General features: G+C 44.6%; 1 protein-coding gene across 1 annotated transcript in view; it reads left to right on the top strand.

Moving 5' to 3' along the window:
- The first annotated feature begins 570 nt into the window (after nt 1-570).
- The window catches only part of LOC126188382 (macrophage mannose receptor 1-like), a 119,279-nt gene continuing 97,928 nt past the window's right edge, over nt 571-21,921 (top strand). The window contains exons 1-3 of the mRNA XM_049929981.1: nt 571-834; nt 9,763-9,954; nt 16,114-16,219. Of these exons, the coding sequence (XP_049785938.1) occupies nt 571-834; nt 9,763-9,954; nt 16,114-16,219 (562 nt within the window). The remainder of the gene's footprint in view (nt 835-9,762; nt 9,955-16,113; nt 16,220-21,921) is intronic.

The following is a 21,921-nucleotide window of genomic DNA, read 5'->3' on the forward strand; positions in this document are numbered from 1 at the left end:
TCAGTGACAGAATAATAACACTCAGACTTCACCTGGCATCCAAGAAATATCTTCACTTGATCAATGTATACGTACCTACATTGCCATCTCCGGATGAAGAGAAGAACAAGTTCTACCAAGACCTCCGACATGTCCTTAGGGATATTCCTTCTGCAGATAAACTTCTGTTACTTGGTGATTTTAATGCTCGTGTTGGGAATGATTTCAGTGCTTGGAATGGAGTCCTCGGTCGCCATGGGATTGGAAAATGCAACTCGAATGGTTTGGATCTTCTAACTATGTGCCGAGTTTGAACTCTGTCTGACAAATACATATTTTCGTCTGCCTGAAAAATATAAAACGACATGGATGCATCCGCGATCTAAACACTGGCACCTTCTGGATTATGTGATAGTGCGGAAAAAAGATCTTGGTGACGTACTGGTCACACGTGCAATGAGAGGCGCTCAGGGATGGACAGACCATCCACTCGTGAGGTCCAAATTAAAGATAACTTTGAAGGCACCACACCGAGCTTCACACAAAATACCAACAAAATTGTCCTGCAAAATCTTGGCCAATGATCAGACTATGAGAGCAAAACTGGATGAAAAATTTGGTGTCGATGGCCTTTTGATATCTGAATCTGCCCCTGTGGATGAACAGTGGAGTGCATACGCTAGCAGACTGCGTGGCTGTGCTTCAGAAGTCTTGGGAAAGCCTCAGAAGAAGCACCAGGACTGGTTTGACGACTCAGATCCAGAGATCAGAAAGCTAATTAATGATTTCAGAACCTCTCTTCGCACCCCTGATGATAACAAGCGTAGAGCAGCGCATTACAATCTGAAAGTGAAGGTACGTGCTCTCAAAGACAGTTGGTGGGCAAATAAAGAAAATGAAATACAGTTATATGCCGACACACACCAAACAGGCAGATTCTTCGAGTCCCTGAAAACTGTCTTTGGTCCAAGAGTTGGGAAGATAGCACCAGTCTATAACAAAGATAAAAGTTGTCGGCTGACGCAACAGAGTGACATCCATTTTAATGACGTTCTTAATCCCGACCATCAGACGACCGATATTCCATACATAGAAGCACTTGAAGACCTACCAGTTGAGGAACAACTTGCGGATGCCCCTTCCTACGATGAGTTCATTTCAGCAGTGGCTAAGCTGAAAAATGACAAAACAGCAGGATTAGATAACTTGCCATCAGAGCTGTATAAATATGGGGGGCCAAACGTCAAGAAACCATTGTTTGCTCTGATCTTAAGGATTTGGGAGTATGAAATGATTCCACAAGACTGGATTTCCAAGATCTATAAAGGCAAGGGTGACATATCAGACTGCAGCTCCCACAGGGGCATTTCTCTTCTCTCAGCAGCGGGAAAAGTCCTTGCCCACATAATTAACACCCGGTTAACACACTTTGCAGAAAAACTGCTACCAGAGACCCAGTGTGGCTTTCGCCCAAACAGAGGCACAGTGGATGCCATATTTGTTGTCAAACAAATGCAAGAGAAAAGCTTAGAGCAACATCGGCCTTTGTCCATGTGCTTTGTAGACCTGGAAAAAGCTTTTGATCGTGTCCCACGGAAAGCTCTCTGGATCATACTAAAGAAAACTGGGTGCCCTGACAAAATTGTCAGTTTGATTCGGCAGTTTCATGGAAACATGATGGCAAAAATCTGCCATGAGGACAAGCTCTCAGAACAGTTTCCCGTGACATGTGGTGTAAAACAAGGCTGTGTTCCGGCTCCCACACTCTTCTCACTTTACTTCGCAGTTGTTATGAGAGACGCGACCAAAGCCTGTAGTAATCAAATTAGTCTCGACACAAGGACAGACAAAAGTGTCTTCAACATCTCTCGCCTCAGAACAAAAAGTCGCGTAACCAAACTATCCATCTTAGAGATTCTCTACGCGGATGATGTATGCATGATGGCTAATTCTTGCGAAATTCTTCAGACTTACATAAATCTGCTAAATGCCTCTTGCAGAAGATTTGGCCTAGCCATTAGCATCACTAAGACGCAAGTTCTCAAACAGCCACTTAGAGGTTTTAATGCAGATGACTCCAGTATTGAGATAAATAACAAACCCTTGCAAAATGTGTCAAATTTCAAATACCTGGGAAGCCAAATTAGAAGTGACAACAGCCTGACAACGGAAATCGCAGCGCGTATAGCCAGCGCAGCCTCAGCCTTCGGTAAGCTTAATGACCGAGTATGGAAATCACATGATCTCAAACTACAAACAAAAATTGCAGTCTACAAAGCAGTAGTATTATCCACCTTAGTCTATGCCTCGGAAACCTGGTGCTCTTACAAAGCTGACATTAAGAAGCTAGATAAATTTCATCTTCGATGTCTGAGACCAATTCTGCGCATCAAATGGGAAGACCGTGTCCCAAACACGGAGATTTTGCGCCGCGTGAAACTGGCTGGTATTGAAGCTTTAATAATGAAACATCAACTGAGATGGAGTGGTCACATAGTACGCATGGATGACAGTAGGCTACCTAAAGCGGTGTTCTACTCGCAGCTCTCGTGCGGGAAGAGGAGGAAAGGCGGTCAACACCTGCGATATAAAGACACCATTAAACGCCACCTTGCAGCCTGTGGCATTCCAAGCAACCGTTGGGAGGAGCTAGCATTGCGCCGATCGGAGTGGCGATCAACTGTACATAAGAGCATCGAACAATTCGAGCAAAAGCGTCTAATGAACCTGGATGCTAAAAGAGAGCTCCGAAAGTCTCAGCTCAAGCCTGTCTACACGTATACTTACAACTCTGCTGGTCAACTTCACTGTGCTTCATGCAACAGGATATTCAAAGCGAAATTCGGATTCGCGAGCCACATCCGAGCCTACCACAACAAGCACAGAGAAGACTGACGGAGTCACTGTCGCCAGACACGGCGAGGAGGACATCATCATCGTCATCTCTTCAAACTTGCGTATATATTGTTAATATGAATTGTGTTTTTCGTGACAATGCTTCCTAACGGACTCTTATTGCCGGATTTGTCTCCAGATGGTATTTAGAGATTAGGAGACGCCTAATGCCCCCCAATCGAAGAAAGTCCATTTGCCGTTGGTGAAGATACTACTTCAGGCGGGCCACACCTAGGGATGTAATCATTCCGCATTTCCTTGACAATCTAGTCACTCTTGACCGTACATGTCACATATAACTGGACGTACTTGGAAAAGACAGTGTACAATAGGAACACAAATCTTGCACCTGTTCTGCTGCTGGTTGATGTGTGACGGGCGTCAAGGACATCTGCCTGCAAAGGTTTTGTAGGTACAATAAGATGTAATTCACCCCTCCTGCAAATACTAGAAGGTTCTGCCCTCTAGCTAAGCAGGTTATTTTTCAATACTTAGTGCACTTTCTCCCTTAAGCTATTAAAATAACAATATTCATTTATTTTCCTGGCACATTTTATAACTGCGAGATGGTCAGAGGCATGGCGACTATACCATATGAGTCTACTTTCTGTCTCTACAGTTAAAAACGCACACCAGGAATCAGATTCAGGACGTATCCTGTAAAATAGTACCTTATTGTGTAACTTGTAGTGAGCACTTAGTTTCGGAGGTGGATTATTTGCAATAGCTATATATCTTGTTACCAGTTCAGTCAGTATCCTGCATCTTGCCATGTTCCCACATAGGCTCAAGAAATATCCTAGTTAGTCTCACCCTTTATTAAGTATACAGTAATGTCAGACTACTGATCATTAACAACTGACATATCGTCTAACCCTTGAGGCAGCCTTGACAGGAAATTGGTCTCAACATTACCTTAGCTCTTGACATATATAATTTCAAATCTATATTCCTTCCTAACGATCATCTCGCTAGCTAGGCATGTAATTGTTGATACGTCAGTACGTGTGCTTGATGGTTTCAGTATATATTAGTATGGTCACCATACACATACTAATGAAACCTTTGAAGGGTCCACATTACAAAAAATGGTTCAAATGGCTCTGAGCACTATGGGACTTAACTTCTGAGGTCATCAGTCCCCTAGAACTTAGAACTACTTAAACCTAACTAACATAAGAACATCACACACACCCATGCCCGAGGCAGGATTCGAGCCTGCGACCGTAGTGGCCGCGCGGTTCCAGACTGTAGGGCCTAGAACCGCTCGGCCACATCGGCCGGCTCCACATTACAACCAGAGCCTCTCTCAAAGAAGGTGAGAATCCTGCTTGCAAATGCAGTGGTACAAATGATTGGCCTGCCATTTATAGAACATAACTGAAATAGACCAGCTCCTAGAACAACATTCGATACATCCTTTAACAGGCAGAACCATTTCAAGATGCTACAATAACTTGGCACTGAAAAGGGCTAATCCGATCTCTCCCAGCCGATACATTCTTCTGTTGCTAATTCTCTAATGACAACACAGCGCTCTCCAGCTCCTTCTATACTAACGGGACCGTCACGTGTGACATCCAGTGGCCAATTAACATCACATTTGGTGTCTGGACAGTTTTGATGAAATTGTGTACTACATCCAATTAATTCCGAACTTGGTTGTTTTCGCTGATGTACGTGCTATTCCGTTTGCTATTCCTTCCCCCTTACACATTATTGGCTGACAAAAATATTCTTTGTGACTGAAAATCTGACTGGTGGACTGAGGTGCAATAGCTCTGAATAATGAAAAGAGATTCAATGAACTGTATTTATTTGACGCAGCCAAATGTACTGTCCTCCCAAAACCGAACGACTAGGACAAACTCTCATTACATCACCTGCGCATATCATCACTTCAATGGTTTGTATTTCACAAAATCACTTGCGATAAGGTTTTATTCGAAAGTCTTTATCCTGTGTCTGAGATACTGAACAATTCGAAAAAAATCGAAGTACAATCACAGTTTTGTCATAAGTTACATGTAATATTTCCCAGACCAGATTGCAGCCAAGAGTTACTACTAAAATTGCGCTCTATCAAAACTACGGTACAGTACATAAACGAGGCAGTAAATGGTCGGATTACCAGTAGTATTGGTAGCATTGTCAGCGAAAAACATATATGAATGTGTGATAGAAAAAGTAGGAGCCAACGACGTCTCTATGAATTTTGTTTGTTACAGATAATTAGAATCGCACATTGTTCAGTGTTAGTCCGTTGTATATTCTACATCCTGACAAAACATAAACTGAATTTCACAGATAATAAAAATTAGTAAATCCCATAACTTCCGCCCTTTCATCAAACCAAAGCAATTACTTCACATCCAAGTAGCGTTTACATGCACAATCATAAAAAAATCTGTACTATCATTGTTGTTTTTATACTCAATAGAAAGTCCTTCATCATCATCAAAGGAAAGTGGCTCCTGTTATTATTGATAAGTGCGGAAGTTGTTTATGAAAAACAAAATTGTGTTTTATGTAAGCTTGAGAAAGTATTGAAGCGATGTTTAATATATTTTTGTTCTCTAGGTGTTTTTTTTTTTAATTTTGCCTCTTTTAGAAGAAAAAAGGTGTTTTGTAGCGCTATATGATAAAACTGTATCGTTTTTGTATTTTTAGTACAAAATCGCTCGGTTTCCGTTAAAAATCCACAGTTTTAGAATAAAACCTGAATTAAACATTGGCAGTTTCAATTTTGCTATAAATACTGTTTATTTTTAAGTAACACACAGGAGGATAACTATGTAAAACAAATATGTTCCGCAAGTTATGTGGTTCTTCATATGTCCTCGGTGAGTTTCTAGATGGTTCACCACTTGTGGTTTCTAGGGGAATCTAGTAAGACATTGATAGCAACGCAAACAAATTGTTAAAAATGAGATAACTCCTGATAGATATGCAACACACGTAATGCACAGCCGGCCGGTGTGGCTACGGTGTGGCTACGGTCGCAGGCTCGAATCCTGCCTCGGGAATGGGTGTGTGTGATGTCCTTAGGTTAGTTAGGTTTAAGTAGTTCTAAGTTCTAGGGGACTGATGACCTCAGAAGTTAAGTCCCATAGTGCTCAGAACCATCTGAACCATTTTTTGAACCTAACGCACAGGCAACGCGGTTACGATCTTAGCTGACCAAAGCACTACGACAGCTACTGTAGTTTACGTTTACTTGTGAAAGTCCATGGCAGTGTACGGCAGTTTGGAACTCTAGTTACGGCCCACTGCGCTGAATTTCAGTACTACAATTTCGAAAATCTTCATGCTACCTTCAGTTGTTTCCAGTTCGACACCACTCCTTCAATTATTATATCAGCCCCTCAATTATCAAAATGGCTCTGAGCACTACGGGACTTAACTTCTGAGGTCGTCAGTCCTCTAGAACTTGTTGTTGTTGTGGTCTTAAGTCCTGAGACTGGTTTGATGCAGCTCTCCATGCTACTCTATCCTGTGCAAGCTTTTTCATCTCCCAGTACCTACTGCAGCCTACATCCCTCTGAATCTGCTTAGTGTATTCATCTCTTGGTCTTCCTCTACGAATTTTACCCTCCACGCTGCCTCCCAATACTAAATTGGTGATCCCTTGATGCCTCAGAACATGTCCTAACAACCGATCCCTTCTGCTAGTCAAGTTGTGCCACAAACTCCTCTTCTCCCCAATTCTATTCAATACCTCCTCATTAGTTATGTGATCTACCCATCTAATCTTCAGCATTCTTCTGTAACACCACATTTCGAAAGCTTCTATTCTCTTCTTGTCTAAACTGTTTATCGTCCACGTTTCACTTCCATACATGGCTACACTCCATACAGATACTTTCAGACGACGACTTCCTCACACTTAAATCAATACTCGATGTTAACAAATTTCTCTTCCTCAGAAACGCTTTCCTTGCCATTGCCAGTCTACATTTTATATCCTCTCTACTTCGACCATCATCAGTTACTTTGCTCCCCAAATAGCAAAACTCCTTTACTACCTTAAGTGTCTCATTTCCTAATCTAATGCCCTCAGCATCACCCGACTTAATTCGACTACATTCCATTACCCTCGTTTTGCCTTTGTTGATGTTCATCTTATACCCTCCTTTCAATACAATGTCCATTGCCGCGCGGGATTAGCCGAGCGGTCTGGGCGCTGCAGTCATGGACTGTGCGGCTGGTCCCGGCGGAGGTTCGAGTCGGGCATGGGTGTGTGTGTTTGTCCTTAGGATAATTTAGGTTAAGTAGTGTGTAAGCTTAGGGACTGATGACCTTTGTTGTGTCTAGACAAGACAGCCTAGACACAATGGGAGGAAGCCGAAAGGCACGCGCTTAAACTCACGCAGGCTGGCGTGAGGTCTGAAACAGGATACGTAATGAATGCTATAAAGAAAAGTACGTAGCTTCTGGAATACTTAACTTTAATCCACATTTGTAGAACATCGCTCTTGATACATTAATAGAATCTCAATATCTATACTGGTAATGGCGCCTTGCTAGGTCGTAGCAAATGTACCTGAAGGCTATGCTAACTATCGTCTCGGCAAATGAGAGCGTAATTCTCAATGAACCATGGGTAGCAACGTCGGCTGTACAACTGGGGCGAGTGCTAGTACGTCTCTCTAGACCTGCCGTGTGGTGGCGCTCGGTCTGCACTTACTGACAGTGGCGACACGCGGGTCCGTCGTATACTAGCGGACCGCGGCCGATTTAAAAGCTACCACCTAGCAAGTGTGGTGTCTGGCGGTGACACCACAACCTTAGCAGTTAAGTCCCATAAGAATTCACACACACACACACACACACTGTCCATTCCGTTCAACTGCTCTTCCAAGTCCCTTGCTGTTTGTCACAGAATTACAATGTCATCGGCGAAGTTCAAAGTTTTTATTTCTTCTGCATGGATTTTAATACCTCTCCGAACAGTTCTTTTGTTTCCTTTGTTGCTTCCCTAGAACTTAGAACTACTTAAACCTAACTAACCTAAGGACATCACACACATCCATGCCCGAGGCAGGATTCGAATCTGCGACCGTAGCGGTCACGCGGTTCCAGACTATAGCGCCTATAACCGCTCGGCCACCCCAGTCGGCCCTCAATTATCAGTCAATGAAAACCGGAATAAATATAGCAGATTCACATCTCTTGGTTTAGCCTACTTTGTTTACTATTTGTTATTACATTACTCCACTCTAGTAATCAAACAGCAAGCGTTACCGACTTCAGCCGACCTTTCTACAGGAACCATCATACTCAACTATATTGTGCTCTGCTGTTGTACCATCTGTTGCGAGAAATGACTCTGCTGCGTGACCACCTGAGGGGACGTTCGCTTACTGCCTCCCAACTGCAGTTCTATACTCCGTCATACTTTATGAACTATGTCCAAATTTAATATTACTTAAAATAAAATGATTAAAATTCATAAAGTGTGTATAGGGTGTGGTAGATAAGTAATGAGACTGGCCGCCGCGCGGCGCCCCAGTCGCTCGCAGGGCGGTCTCCACCTGTACGTCACGTGGTGGGGGATCTGAGCTAACAATAGAACCGGTTCGCAGTCGCGTCGGAGCTCTGGTGCAGTGAGGGTCGAGCTTCGCGTATTACATTGTTTGTGTGCCCGTGACACTTGTGAAAACGCTGAAGATGGATCGCTCGATAGAACAGCGGTATGCAATCAAATTTTGCTTTCGCTTGGGCAAAACTGCTTCGGAAACATTTGCTATGATTACGGAGGCCTACAAAGAAGACTCCCTATCAAGAGCTCAAGTGTTCCGGTGGTTTAATGAATTTAAAAACGGGAGGGAATCCGTTGAAGACATGGAACGATCTGGACGCCCTTCAACGAGTCGTGTGGATGAAACGGTGGCCAAAGTGAAAGAACTCCTGGTCTCCGACCGTCGTTTAAGTCTCAAAATGATCGCCGTTGAGGTCTCCGTGAATAAATTTACGGTTCACCAAATTGTTACGCAAGATTTGATGATGAGGAAAGTTTGCGCAAAATTGGTTCCCTGAGTGCTCACCGCCGAACAAAAGTAACAACGAGTGGACGTTTGCCGTGAGATGTTGAATGATTTGGAAAATAATCCACACTTTTTAGACAACGTAGTAACAGGCGACGAATCATGGACATTCCAGTACGACCCGGAGACGAAAGCCCAGAGCTCGGAGTGGCACACACCGGCATCCCCGCGGCCGAAGAAAGCAAGAATGTCAAAGTCCCGCATCAAGACAATGCTGATTGTGTTTTTCGACAAGCGGGGGTTAATTCACAAAGAGTTTGTCCCTCAGGGAAAGACTGTCAATGCCGAATTCTACAAAGCAGTCCTTCAGCGATTGCACAGAGCCATCAAACGGAAGCGACAGGACCTTGCTCAACGCTGGCGTCTCCACCACCACAACGCTCCGGCGCACACAGCGTTCCTCGTGACCTCCTACTTGACCCGAATTGGAGTTGAAGTTTTGCCACAGCCACCATACAGCCCTGACTTGAGTCCTCCTGATTTCTTCCTATTTCCGAAGGTCAAAAGATGCCTGAAGGGTCATCGTTTCGACGATATTCCGAACATCCAACGTGCTGTCACGAAAGCACTAACTGGGATAACTCAAACGGACTACAGTGGGGCCTGTGAAGCTTGGAAAACGCGCTGGCAACGTTGTGTCGACGCCCAAGGCGAGTACTTCGAAGAATATTAACGTTTTGTACAAATTGGATCAATAAATTTGTTTTTCTAGACTGAGTCTCATTACTTATCTACCACACCCTGTATTACTCTTCATGGTACTAGTCATGGGCTGTGGTGTGTTTGCAACCTCTAAGTGATACTTTGTTTATGTCGGCTTACAGTGTGATTCGTCGCTCAGGCTGAGATGAGTCTGGCGTGGTTGGCGCTGCTGGCGCTGGTGGGGGCGGTGGCCACGGTGCGGGGGCAGCGCTGCGTGCCGCTGTCGCAGCCCTACCTGCGCTGGTGGCGTTGCCAGTGCGCCACGCAGGACGGCAGCGCCATCTTCACGACCACGCACGCGCTCAACGATCTGCGCGCCTGGTCCACCAAGGTGAGCTGCTCCACGGTGTTGTATGATGGGGAGGAAAGGAGAGAGTGAAACTCGATGCTGGCACGTAGCCTACCCCCTTCAACTGTTTCCAAGGTGGATGCCGAGCTTAAGGTCTGCATACGAGAGAAAGATAGCTATCAACAGTGGCATATACCTTCAGTCCATGAGACACTATTGAGAGGCCTGAAATTTAATTTAGGACACTGGTGCAAAATATGAAGATCAGGAACTTCCCACCACCTCATCTGCTCCCCTTGTCGGCGAAATACTACGCTGAAAATTTCTCCCCTAACCCCCCACCCCACACAAGATTCGAGCCAAATACAGGGTTATTACAAATGATTGAAGCGATTTCACAGCTCTACAATAACTTTATTATTTGAGATATTTTCACAATGCTTTGCACACACATACAAAAACTCAAAAAGTTTTTTTAGGCATTCACAAATGTTCCATATGCGCCCCTTTAGTGACTCGGCAGACATCAAGCCGATAATCAAGTTCCTCCCACACTCGGCGCAGCATGTCCCCATCAATGAGTTCGAAAGCATCGTTGATGCGAGCTCGCAGTTCTGGCACGTTTCTTGGTAGAGGAGGTTTAAACACTGAATCTTTCACATAACCCCACAGGAAGAAATCGCATGGGGTTAAGTCGGGAGAGCATGGAGGCCATGGCATGAATTGCTGATCATGATCTCCACCACTACCGATCTATCGGTTTTCCAATCTCCTGTTTAAGAAATGCCGAACATCATGATGGAAGTGCGGTGGAGCACCATCCTGTTGAAAGATGAAGTCGGCGCTGTCGCTCTCCAGTTGTGGCATGAGCCACGCGTGAAACTTGCCCGCACGCGTTCAACCACCACCACCTAAAGAGAAGGCCGCGGCGCGCTCTTGTGACGTCACGCAAAGCGGGCCAGCGTTGGCTTGGCGCTGCGCTGACAGCATCGAGACGCACGGCCTGCAAATCTTTGTCAAACGGTTTTACAGAACCTATTCCGCAAAAAATAATTAATTTCTGAAATACTTTTAGCTTTATATGGCAGCTTCATGATGAAGTGCCAATCATTTCGATAATGGTCATAACTATTGTGGTATTTCACAGATGAGTATCAAATTTGAGAACGTTGCCATCAAAAATAGGGGTCGCTATGAATTTGTGTTTGATGCATATTACACATTCTATTGCTGAGTATGAAATACAGATGAGGTTTTGAAATTTTCGTAAAACTTTGGATCAATATCTGCTTCCAATCTCGAAAAAATTGAGCATCTGCAGCAACTTCACTTCCGATCGCAACGCGCGGGAATGAAATATTCATAACGCCTGTCATATCTCGTAAACCGCTGGAGATAACGAAACGAGATCTTGGCAAATGATACCACGCAAAGAGGAGAGTACTTTGCCGAATGGTTAAAATAAGTAACTTTATCAATCGCGATATAGCAGAAACTATAGTTTATAATTCTTTTTTACCGGTAATGTAATTGCATAAGACTTATCAATAGCCAGTGAAAACGTACGAGTGCGGGATGTAAATAATATTGCGATATACATGGTAAAACAAGGTACATTTGTGAAAAATGCACTGTGATAAAGTACATTCTTTCTGGACCAGACAACTATTATTTACACTCACTTGAAAAATTCTGCACTAATACAGTGTATAATATTAAATTCCTCTGCCTTTAGTATCCTAAATAAATATTGTGTAGCTGTTTATAGAGCTCCCTCAGGAAAGCTGAGTACATTCCCCAAGCAAACAATCACTTTTAACTCACCTCACATAAACAATTATGCGTTGTTATTGTAATGTAAATTTTCTTTCCTGTAAAAATATGGCAGATTTTGAGCATAAGTCAACAGTGAAAATCTACAAACCTTCAGCAGACATTTGCAGCAGTTGGAATGAGACAATGTGTCAAGCTAAAAACGTCAATAATAAATTTAACCTATTTCTAGATTAATTTGTTCCATTGTTTGACACATCGAAAAATAAAACAGATATGCTTCATACAGAGAGATCGCTTTTTAAACATGAAAACAGCAGTTTCAACATTCGTTAGCACTCATGCTAACTAATGCAAGAGTGAAAAACAACACCCACTCACAAATAGAGAATAAAACGTATCGGTAATGCGTAACAAAATACGAACTGCAGAGAAATTTAAACACGAATAAAAAATACCACGAGCCACAAATTTATATTTCGTTTTCAAAATCAAAATAAAGCCACTTGATAACGAATACCAGGCCTATTTACTGCGAACTTTTGCTCACCATTTTAGTCAAATGTATCAAAAATGCAAGATATTCCACCAGAAAAAAATAATAATTGTACTAGGTATATAGCTTTTACATACCTTCGTGTGCTCAGTGGGTTGGAAATTGCCCTGATGAATCGCTGAAAGACATTTCCAACGCAGATTCGCATCATTCGGAAAGGAAAACAACATTACTTTCGGTCGAGTTCCGTAATTCCCACGACACCTTGGCACACAACACTTGTAAACCATGTTCACAGCAGCTTCACAACACGTAAACACTGTAATCGCTAGTTTTAAGCACGAATATAGCACTCGATCCAACAAACGTGTAGATAAACAAACGATTCGAAACACAACATGGTGGCCCGCTTGGAGTGACGTCACGACCTGCTATGAATTTCGCGCCGCGGCCTTGTCTCTAGGTGGTGGTGGTTCAACCGTTTCTTCGCTCACTGCAGGCCGACCCGTTGATTTCCCCTTACAGAGACATCCAGAAGCTTTAAACTGCGCATACCATCGCCAAATGGAGTTAGCAGTTGGTGGATATTTGTTGAACTTCGTCCTGATGTGTCGTTGCACTGTTATGACTGTCTGATGTGAGTGCATTTCAAGCACGACATACACTTTCTCGGCTCCTGTCGCGATTTTGTCTCACTGCGCTCTCGAGCGCTCTGCCGGCAGAAACCTGAAGTGCGGCTTCAGCCGAACAAAACTTTATGAGTTTTTCTGCGTATCTGTAGTGTGTCGTGACCATATGTCAATGAATGGAGCTACAGTGAATTTATGAAATCGCTTCAATCATTTGTAATAGCCCTGTACTTCCGAGTCGATAAACATAACGAAGGCGTGCGTCAGCATCACCTTTGGAGGCGGGTACGTGGGCCATGTACCGAAGGAAGTTCAGCCTTCCTCTGACAAAGTATTTGTTTACATTCCCTTTCCTCAGAAATGTTGATGAACTTGGTGGTTGATAAATATGGTTGGTAAATAAATAAATGTCGTATGACTAGGGCCTCACGTCGGGTAGACCATTCGCCGGGTGCAAATCTTTCGATTTGACGCCACTTCGGCGACTTACGTGTCGACGGGGATGAAATGATGATTAGGACAACACAACACCCAGAAAATCTCCGACCCAGCTGGGAATCGAACCCGGGCACTTAGGATTGCCATTCTGTCGCGCTGACCACTCAGCTACCGGAGGCGGACAATATGGTTGGTGAGCACAGACGACCGTAAACTGGGGAGGGGAGTGAGAGACGCACTTTCGCTTGCACCCCCCACTCCACCCCCCACCCCCCACCCCCTCCCCACACACACACACACACACACACACACACACACGCACGCACACACACACTTTGGAATCTAGATATATGGACTTCTCACGCGTTTCTAGCAATGATTGTCCATGATTGTACTAACCCACAGACGTAGCATTTTGAAACGCTTTGTGATATACTATCACTGTGTAACCTGTTTGTTTCTCCGTTCACGGGAAATTGCAGTTTTCCCAGTGCGGCGGTGAGTTCGGTGTTGCACTGGATTCCACTTTTAGGAGTATTAACGTGGTATTTTTTGCAGCTTATTATTGTTCCTAGCCGACACTATTTTCACCATGAGATTACTTTTCTTTCGTGTATTATATTTTTAATTTTCTGAGTTAACCTAAAGTTATTGTTATATGAATAAAAATATTTCTCTAAATATCTCATTGGAGTCCCTGTATTTTATCGTGAAAAGTATGTAAGTCTGGATCGTTTAGTCAGTAATACGTCATTCTTATTCACATCAACAAAATAATACGTTGTTCTTTGTGCATCTAATGAAATATGCTTACAATTTAAGTATGAAATCAATCTTTAAACCTTAGAAACACTGTGTGGATACTGATCAGGTAATTCCTGTGAACTTTCGACCAAATTTAATTCGTGAGGCACGATATTTGCTCAATATCACCCACTCGGCTTAAATTAACAAAGCACAATGAGCTCAAGAAATTGTTATATAAAATCCACAACTTTTGGAGACGTCAATGTATTACATGTTTTTTGAATTCGGTAACTTCTCGTACACATTTTTTGTTTCTTTGGTTGTACAGAAAATATGTAAAATGTGAATACGATTTTTAGAAACAGCCTGTGAACACCGAGAGGTATTAATATTTCTGATTAGATGTACAATGGAAAGCATCCACAGAACTTGGGAGTTATGTGTTAAAACAGTTTGGTTTTGTCTTCTGCTGGCATACAGAGCTGCAAATTGCCGAGAAAAACTATATGTACATTGTTTTGTTAACGTAAATAAATCCACCTGATGGTGAAGGTATAATCTCCGAGACGAGCAGTGGACAGTTTAATGAAAGTGACAGGCTACAATTGTTTGTGTATTTCAATTGATATTCATGACTCGTCACGGGCAGGTCTAACCTAAAATGTTAGGAATTGCAATCATTGCATTCAGCTCTGGCCAGATCATATTTAACGACAGTGAATTAAACAATAGGTCCTCTGCGTATTTACGTCGAGTTGGCAATGGCGTTATGACCGAAATTAATCAGTAATAAAAATTTTATTAATTTGTTTTGCCCGTGCTAAGCATACAAAAAAATACACTTTCACTTGACTGGTAAAGCATCATTATTTACCGTTCTTAAAACATCTTTGGCTCATAATCTTGTTGACATTTCTTAAATAATAGTAATTCTGTGTGGTTCAACGGGATAGTGCAAGTCTTTCAGTTGAAAGTCACTTCGGCGACTTGTATGTTGCAAACTACCTCTGCAGCCCTAACAGGGGAGGGTGAACTACAGCTTAACGTGGAATTCGAAGCAGGTGGCGAATCCTCTTCACATGAGTTAGCAGTGAAGGCTATGTTAAAGGCAGACTAAATACTCTGTAGTCCGAACGGGATTTGCTCTCGCGATCTTCCAGTATCCATGCACGTGCTTTACCAGCAGACCACCATGACCGACATATTTAGCAAATAAACATTTTGGGGTCATTATATTAATCCGAAGCACCTTCGTGAAACAGTATAATGTGCGTCCCTGTCAACGAATCCGAATTTTCTTGCTGATCTTCCTGTATCTTTTAAGATGGTAATATTCAACTTCGAGGTTTTCTGCAAGATCGTCCAGACTGGTGGCAATTACCATGTAGGAATGTTTATGAAAGATGGACGACAGAGGTCTGGGAGGGAGTATAATCTAGCACCACATCCGTAGCCACGCCTTAAACTGTAGATCGGGGGTATGACTTCTGATTGGACCGACTCTTTTAATAGCAAGTGCCATTGAACATTCACAACAATTAGAACTCGGCTAGAAGGTAATGGGTGGACTGAAAGAACTCGGAAAGACTCTGAAGTGTGAAAGTAGGTGATTACTGGACGGTGTGAACAGAAGTCTGCATCAAATGTGTGTCTGAAAGACCTAGGATACCTGACTTTTCCATGTTACAATGTGTTTTAAAAGTGATAATTTAATTGCGTAACATTTAGTAAATTTTGCTTAGTGTTGATAGACTTCCCCACGATTCCTACAGTCAATACCATATCATAGCATTTATGTTTTCAGGCTTCCTGGACTACTGGTAAGAAACAGAAGCAACCACAGTCTTTTGTAATATATTTGTTTGATAATTCCAACGGGAAAGATAACGAAGATTGACCACGAGTATTAATCAAGCAGCAAAACCTCGACCATTTACATTCCATCAGTTGTCGGACACTTTATCTCAAACCGTTGGTGAGATATTAACGTTGTTTCATCACATGCGTGTACGTATGTGTGTTAGTATGTCTGTGTGATGATTTTGTCTTCCCTACCTAAGTAAACGTGCGCACGTCCATTTGATTCATTGGGGGACGAAACCATTCTGCCTGTTTCAGGTGGAGGTTGCCCCTGGCGTGTGCAGCATCAGGGAGGCCCTGATGCTGTGGGACACTGTGAACGGTCGCTATCGCTCACCGCCGTTCTACGCACCGCTTCCCCGACGTTAGTATCTGTGAACTACTGGTAGCTTGTATGGTCTGAAGACAATGTAGAGCTAACTAAATCTCTGTAATACGAAAAGTGGCACTGTTACTTAGGATTTAGTGCATTAACTAATCTTTACTAAAAATAACTTCATATGAACTCTTTCTCTTTCTAGTTCTCTGCATTAATAGAACGTATGAATCCTCCGTATGTCTTTGGGTGTATTTACACTTCCCGTTGCAATAGATGTGATGGCATCCCCTTAGATTGTATTAGCTTTGGGGAGTTAACACTGATTCATAATAATCGGCGGATGATTTGAAAGACCATACGAAATAAAAGCTAAGTATTTGGGCTGACCGTCTTCTTGAAAGCAACAGGGTTGACAGAACTGAACTGACCTCAGGTAGAAAGGCACATACTGATTCCAGACAAGAATTTGAATAGCTGTGTCACAAGGAGTAGCAATAACTATAGATATGGTGGTGTACAGTTGTAAGTAGGGTGTTTAGGTTCTTATATGTAGGCTGTTTAGGTTCTTATATTGGTAACGCCGCCGCCACGTAGCGCTCTCTGTATGAAAATCACTGGCTGTGCTGTGTGCAGTCTGTGGCTAGTTTGCATTGTTGTCTTCCATTGTAGTGTTGGGCAGCTGGATGTGAACAGCGCATAGCGTTGCGCAGTTGGAGGTGAGCCGCCAGCAGTGGTGAATGTGGGGAGAGAAATGGCGGAGTTTTGAAATTTGTAAAAATGGATGTTATGAACTGCTGTATATATTATGACTTTTGATGACTATTAAGGTAAATACATTGTTTGTTCTCTGTTAAAATCTTTCATTTGCTAACTATGCCTACTAGTAGTTAGTGCCTTCCGTACTTTGAATCTGTTATTTAGCTGGCAGTAGTGGCGCTCGCTGTATTGCTGTAGCTTGAGTAACCAAGATTTTTGTGAGGTAAGCGATTTGTGAAACGCATAGGTTAATGTTAGTCAGGGCCATTCTTTTGTAGGGATTATTAAAAGTCAGATTGCGTTGCGCTAAAAATATTGTGTGTCAGTTTAAGCACAGTCATGTATAATTGTTCTAAGGAGACGTTTCACAGTTCAAAAAACCGAACGTTGTATCACATGTACACTTACAAGCTATGTACATACAACATGTCTGTAAGATTGAACGAACACTATATGTTTTAAGCTTCTTAGTGTTTGACGGGGCTAGTACAATAACAATAACGTATCGATGACATCTTTCTTCAAGTTTAAATTAAAACGAAATCCGAACGTTCTGGAGTTTTAGCATCTCTGTGGCACTTACTTTTCATCTCATAAAGAAACTGGCCGGTCTCTGGATTTTTCTCTGTCTCATCCATCAACCGTGCTTGGTAAGGCTAACAGGCTGACAGGCAGCACTAAGGAACCTGTAAAGTAAGGGTTTTGTACGTTACCTCTAGCGCGTATGAAACACATTTCGTTGGTGTTATTCTTCTGGTTCACCTGAAACCTGCTTGTTTTTTAGAACCAGCTTTAAGTGTCCGTTTCAATTCTGGTGGCTATAGACGTTTACCTCTAGATATTTTGCATTTACGACTGTTTTTGTGTAATCCAACAATACTGGGTCTTCCCGCCAATTTATGCGTAATATTTTACATCTGGATATAATAGTTAATTAACAATATCTGCTCAAAGCCTCGATTCTGTGCGTATCTTCATCCATTTTGCTATTCGCATATTTCTGGCGTTGCAATTTTCTGCATTTACGAGTACAACATCAGCACTTAGGAACAGTTTCAGGGAGCTGCCGAAGTTATCTACCACACACTGATCAGCCAGAACATTGAGACCATCCAACCTACTAGCCTGTATGTCCACTTTTGGCACGGGTAATAGCGTCGACGTGACACGGCGTGGAGGCAATGATGCCTTGGTAGGCCACTGGAGGGAGTTGGCGCCACATGTGCACAGACATCACCTGATTCTCGTAGATTCCGGGAAGGGGGCGATGAGCTCTGACGCCACGTTCAATTACATCCCAGATGCTTTCGATTGAGTTCAGATCTGATGAGTTGGGGGGGCAGCACATCAATTGGAACACGTCACTGTGTTCGTCGAACCACATGATACTCTTGGCTTTGTGACATGGCGCATTATCTTGCTGAAAAATGCCACTGCCGTCAGGAAATATTATCGTCATGAAGGGGTGTACGTGATCTGCAACCAGTGTACGATACTCCGCGGCCGGCATGGTGCCTTGCTCCACTGGACCCGTGGCTGTCCATGTGAAAGTTTGGTTGGGTTGTTTTTGGGGGAGGAGACCAGACAGCGAGGTCATCGGTCTCATTGGATTAGGGAAGGACGAGAAAGGAAGTCGGCCGTGCCCTTTCAATGGAACTATCCCGGCATTTGCCTGGAGCGATTTAGGGAAATCACGGAAAACCTAAATCAGGATGGCCGAACGCGGGATTGAACCGTCGTCCTCCCCACTGCGCCATCTCGCTCGGTCCACGAGAAAGTTCCCTAGAGCATAATGGAGCCGTCGCCAGCTTGCCAGCATCCCGCAGTACAGGTGTCAACGAAATGTTCCCCTGGAAGATGACAGATTCGCGCCCTTCTATCGGCATGAGGAAGATGGTATCTGGATTCATCCTACCATACAACGCTCTGCCACTGCGCCTACGTCCAGTCCCGATCGTCACGGGGCCATTCCAGTGGTAGTTGAAGCTGTCGTGGTGTTAACATTGGCACATGCACGGGTCATCGGCTGCGGAGGCTCATCGTTAGTAGTGTTTGGTACACTTTGTGTTCAGACACACTTGCGCTCTACCCAGCGTTAAAGTGCGATGTTACACTCCTGGAAATTGAAATAAGAACACCGTGAATTCATTGTCCCAGGAAGGGGAAACTTTATTGACACATTCCTGGGGTCAGATACATCACATGATCACACTGACAGAACCACAGGCACATAGACACAGGCAACAGAGCATGCACAATGTCGGCACTAGTACAGTGTATATCCACCTTTCGCAGCAATGCAGGCTGCTATTCTCCCATGGAGACGATCGTAGAGATGCTGGATGTAGTCCTGTGGAACGGCTTGCCATGCCATTTCCACCTGGCGCCTCAGTTGGACCAGCGTTCGTGCTGGACGTGCAGACCGCGTGAGGCGACGCTTCATCCAGTCCCAAACATGCTCAATGGGGGACAGATCCGGAGATCTTGCTGGCCAGGGTAGTTGACTTACACCTTCTAGAGCACGTTGGGTGGCACGGGATACATGCGGACGTGCATTGTCCTGTTGGAACAGCAAGTTCCCTTGCCGGTCTAGGAATGGTAGAACGATGGGTTCGATGACGGTTTGGATGTACCGTGCACTATTCAGTGTCCCCTCGACGATCACCAGTGGTGTACGGCCAGTGTAGGAGATCGCTCCCCACACCATGATTCTGGGTGTTGGCCCTGTGTGGCTCGGTCGTATGCAGTCCTGATTGTGGCGCTCACTTGCACGGCGCCAAACACGCATACGACCATCATTGGCACCAAGGCAGAAGCGACTCTCATCGCTGAAGACGACACGTCTCCATTCGTCCCTCCATTCACGCCTGTCGCGACACCACTGGAGGCGGGCTGCACGATGTTGGGGCGTGAGCGGAAGACGGCCTAACGGTGTGCGGGACCGTAGCCCAGCTTCATGGAGACGGTTGCGAATGGTCCTCGCCGATACCCCAGGAGCAACAGTGTCCCTAATTTGCTGGGAAGTGGCGGTGCGGTCCCCTACGGCACTGCGTAGGATCCTACGGTCTTGGCGTGCATCCGTGCGTCACTGCGGTCCGGTCCCAGGTCGACGGGCACGTGCACCTTCCGCCGACCACTGGCGACAACATCGATGTACTGTGGAGACCTCACGCCCCACGTGTTGAGCAATTCGGCGGTACGTCCACCCGGCCTCCCGCATGCCCACTATACGCCCTCGCTCAAAGTCCGTCAACTGCACATACGATTCACGTCCACGCTGTCGCGGCATGCTACCAGTGTTAAAGACTGCGATGGAGCTCAGTATGCCACGGCAAACTGGCTGACACTGACGGCGGCGGTGCACAAATGCTGCGCAGCTAGTGCCATTCGACGGCCAACGCCGCGGTTCCTGGTGTGTCCGCTGTGCCGTGCGTGTGATCATTGCTTGTACAGCCCTCTCGCAGTGTCCGGAGCAAGTATGGTGGGTCTGACACACCGGTGTCAATGTGTTCTTTTTTCCATTTCCAGGAGTGTAGTCCCGCCTCAGTACGCCGCCTGTCCTGATTTACCAGTCTGCTCAGGCTACGACGTCCGACATCTGTAATGATGTCTAGACGTGGTTTCGCTTTCGTTTAGCCACGTGTTGAAGGCACTCGCCACAGTATTCTTCGATCACCCGACAAGTAGTGCAGTTCCCGAAATGCTCGTGCCGACCCTCCGGACCATCACAATCTGCCCTTTGTCAAACTCAGATAGATCGCACTCCTTCCCCATTGTACACATTTACAGCACGCTCACTGATACTGTACGCACCGTGCGTGTGTCTGACGAAGTGTCATTCATCGCCAGGTGACGCTGCCACAGCCTTGGTGGGTTTATTACGATAGCAGGCCGATCTATGCGTATCATCCACTTTTCGATAGCACCTTTCCATTTATGAGGGTACGAAGTCTACTTGCGTTCGCCCATACACAGAAGTTTCGAAGACATGCATACACTAGAGGCAACGACTTACGAGGTGCAGCCTTCTTAAGGCGTTATCGTCTTTAGCCTGAGGTGGTAAGTCTGTGTGTGGATTAATTTTTTCGAATCGGTGATATTTATGGTGGTGAAGATCAAAAAGAAATATTCGTCTACACTCGAAAAATCAATATAAAGTGCGTGACAAAGATACTGTTTACTATTGATTTTTTGGATTGGGTTGTTTGGGGGAAGAGACCAAACAGCAAGGTCATCGGTCTCATTGGATTAGGGGATTAGGGAAGGACGGGGAAGGAAGTCGGCCGTACCCTTTCAAAGGAACCATCCCGTAATTCGCCTGGAGCGATTTAGGGAAATCACGGAAAGCCTAAATCAGGATGGCCGGACGAGGGATTGAACCGTCGTCCTCCCGAATACGAGTCCAGTGTGCTAACCACTGCACCACCTCGCTCGGTGCTGATTTTATGAAGGTTTCTTTTCATTGGTAGATGCTGTGCAGGAAAAATAACTGCTGATGTAGCTCTATGCGACTCTCTTCTTTATCTCCACAGTGTCTGGGGGAGGGCGATGAATAGGGAGCTGAAGTATATTCCTAGATTTCATGCCGAAAGCCAATTCTAGGAAATCTGTATGCAGGCTTCCGCAACGTAAATGGCGTATAACCGGTGCGCCCATTCCCTTCTCCCCCTCCCCCCCCCCCCCCAAATCGCCATTTTTCGTACAATCTGTGCAGAATCGTCCGGCTCATTTCGAATTCCCACTTGACGCACAACCACTGCACTACAATCGGCGAGTCGCGGAAAACTCTCGTGTCGCTGAGACAACTCAGCCATCAGGACAGCACGAGACGTCGTGTCTATAATTGGTGTAAATTCGGTGAGCAACCACTGACAGCGTATAACACTATTACTGGCGTTCGCGTGCGTGTGCTACGCTGTTTCCAAATAACGGAACTTATAGACTTGTCACAAGGAAGCCAAGTATAACACTACCGCTGCAGTTTGCCTGCA

This window comes from Schistocerca cancellata, chromosome 5 (assembly GCF_023864275.1).
Source record: "Schistocerca cancellata isolate TAMUIC-IGC-003103 chromosome 5, iqSchCanc2.1, whole genome shotgun sequence".
Taxonomy (NCBI): Eukaryota; Metazoa; Arthropoda; class Insecta; order Orthoptera; family Acrididae; genus Schistocerca; species Schistocerca cancellata.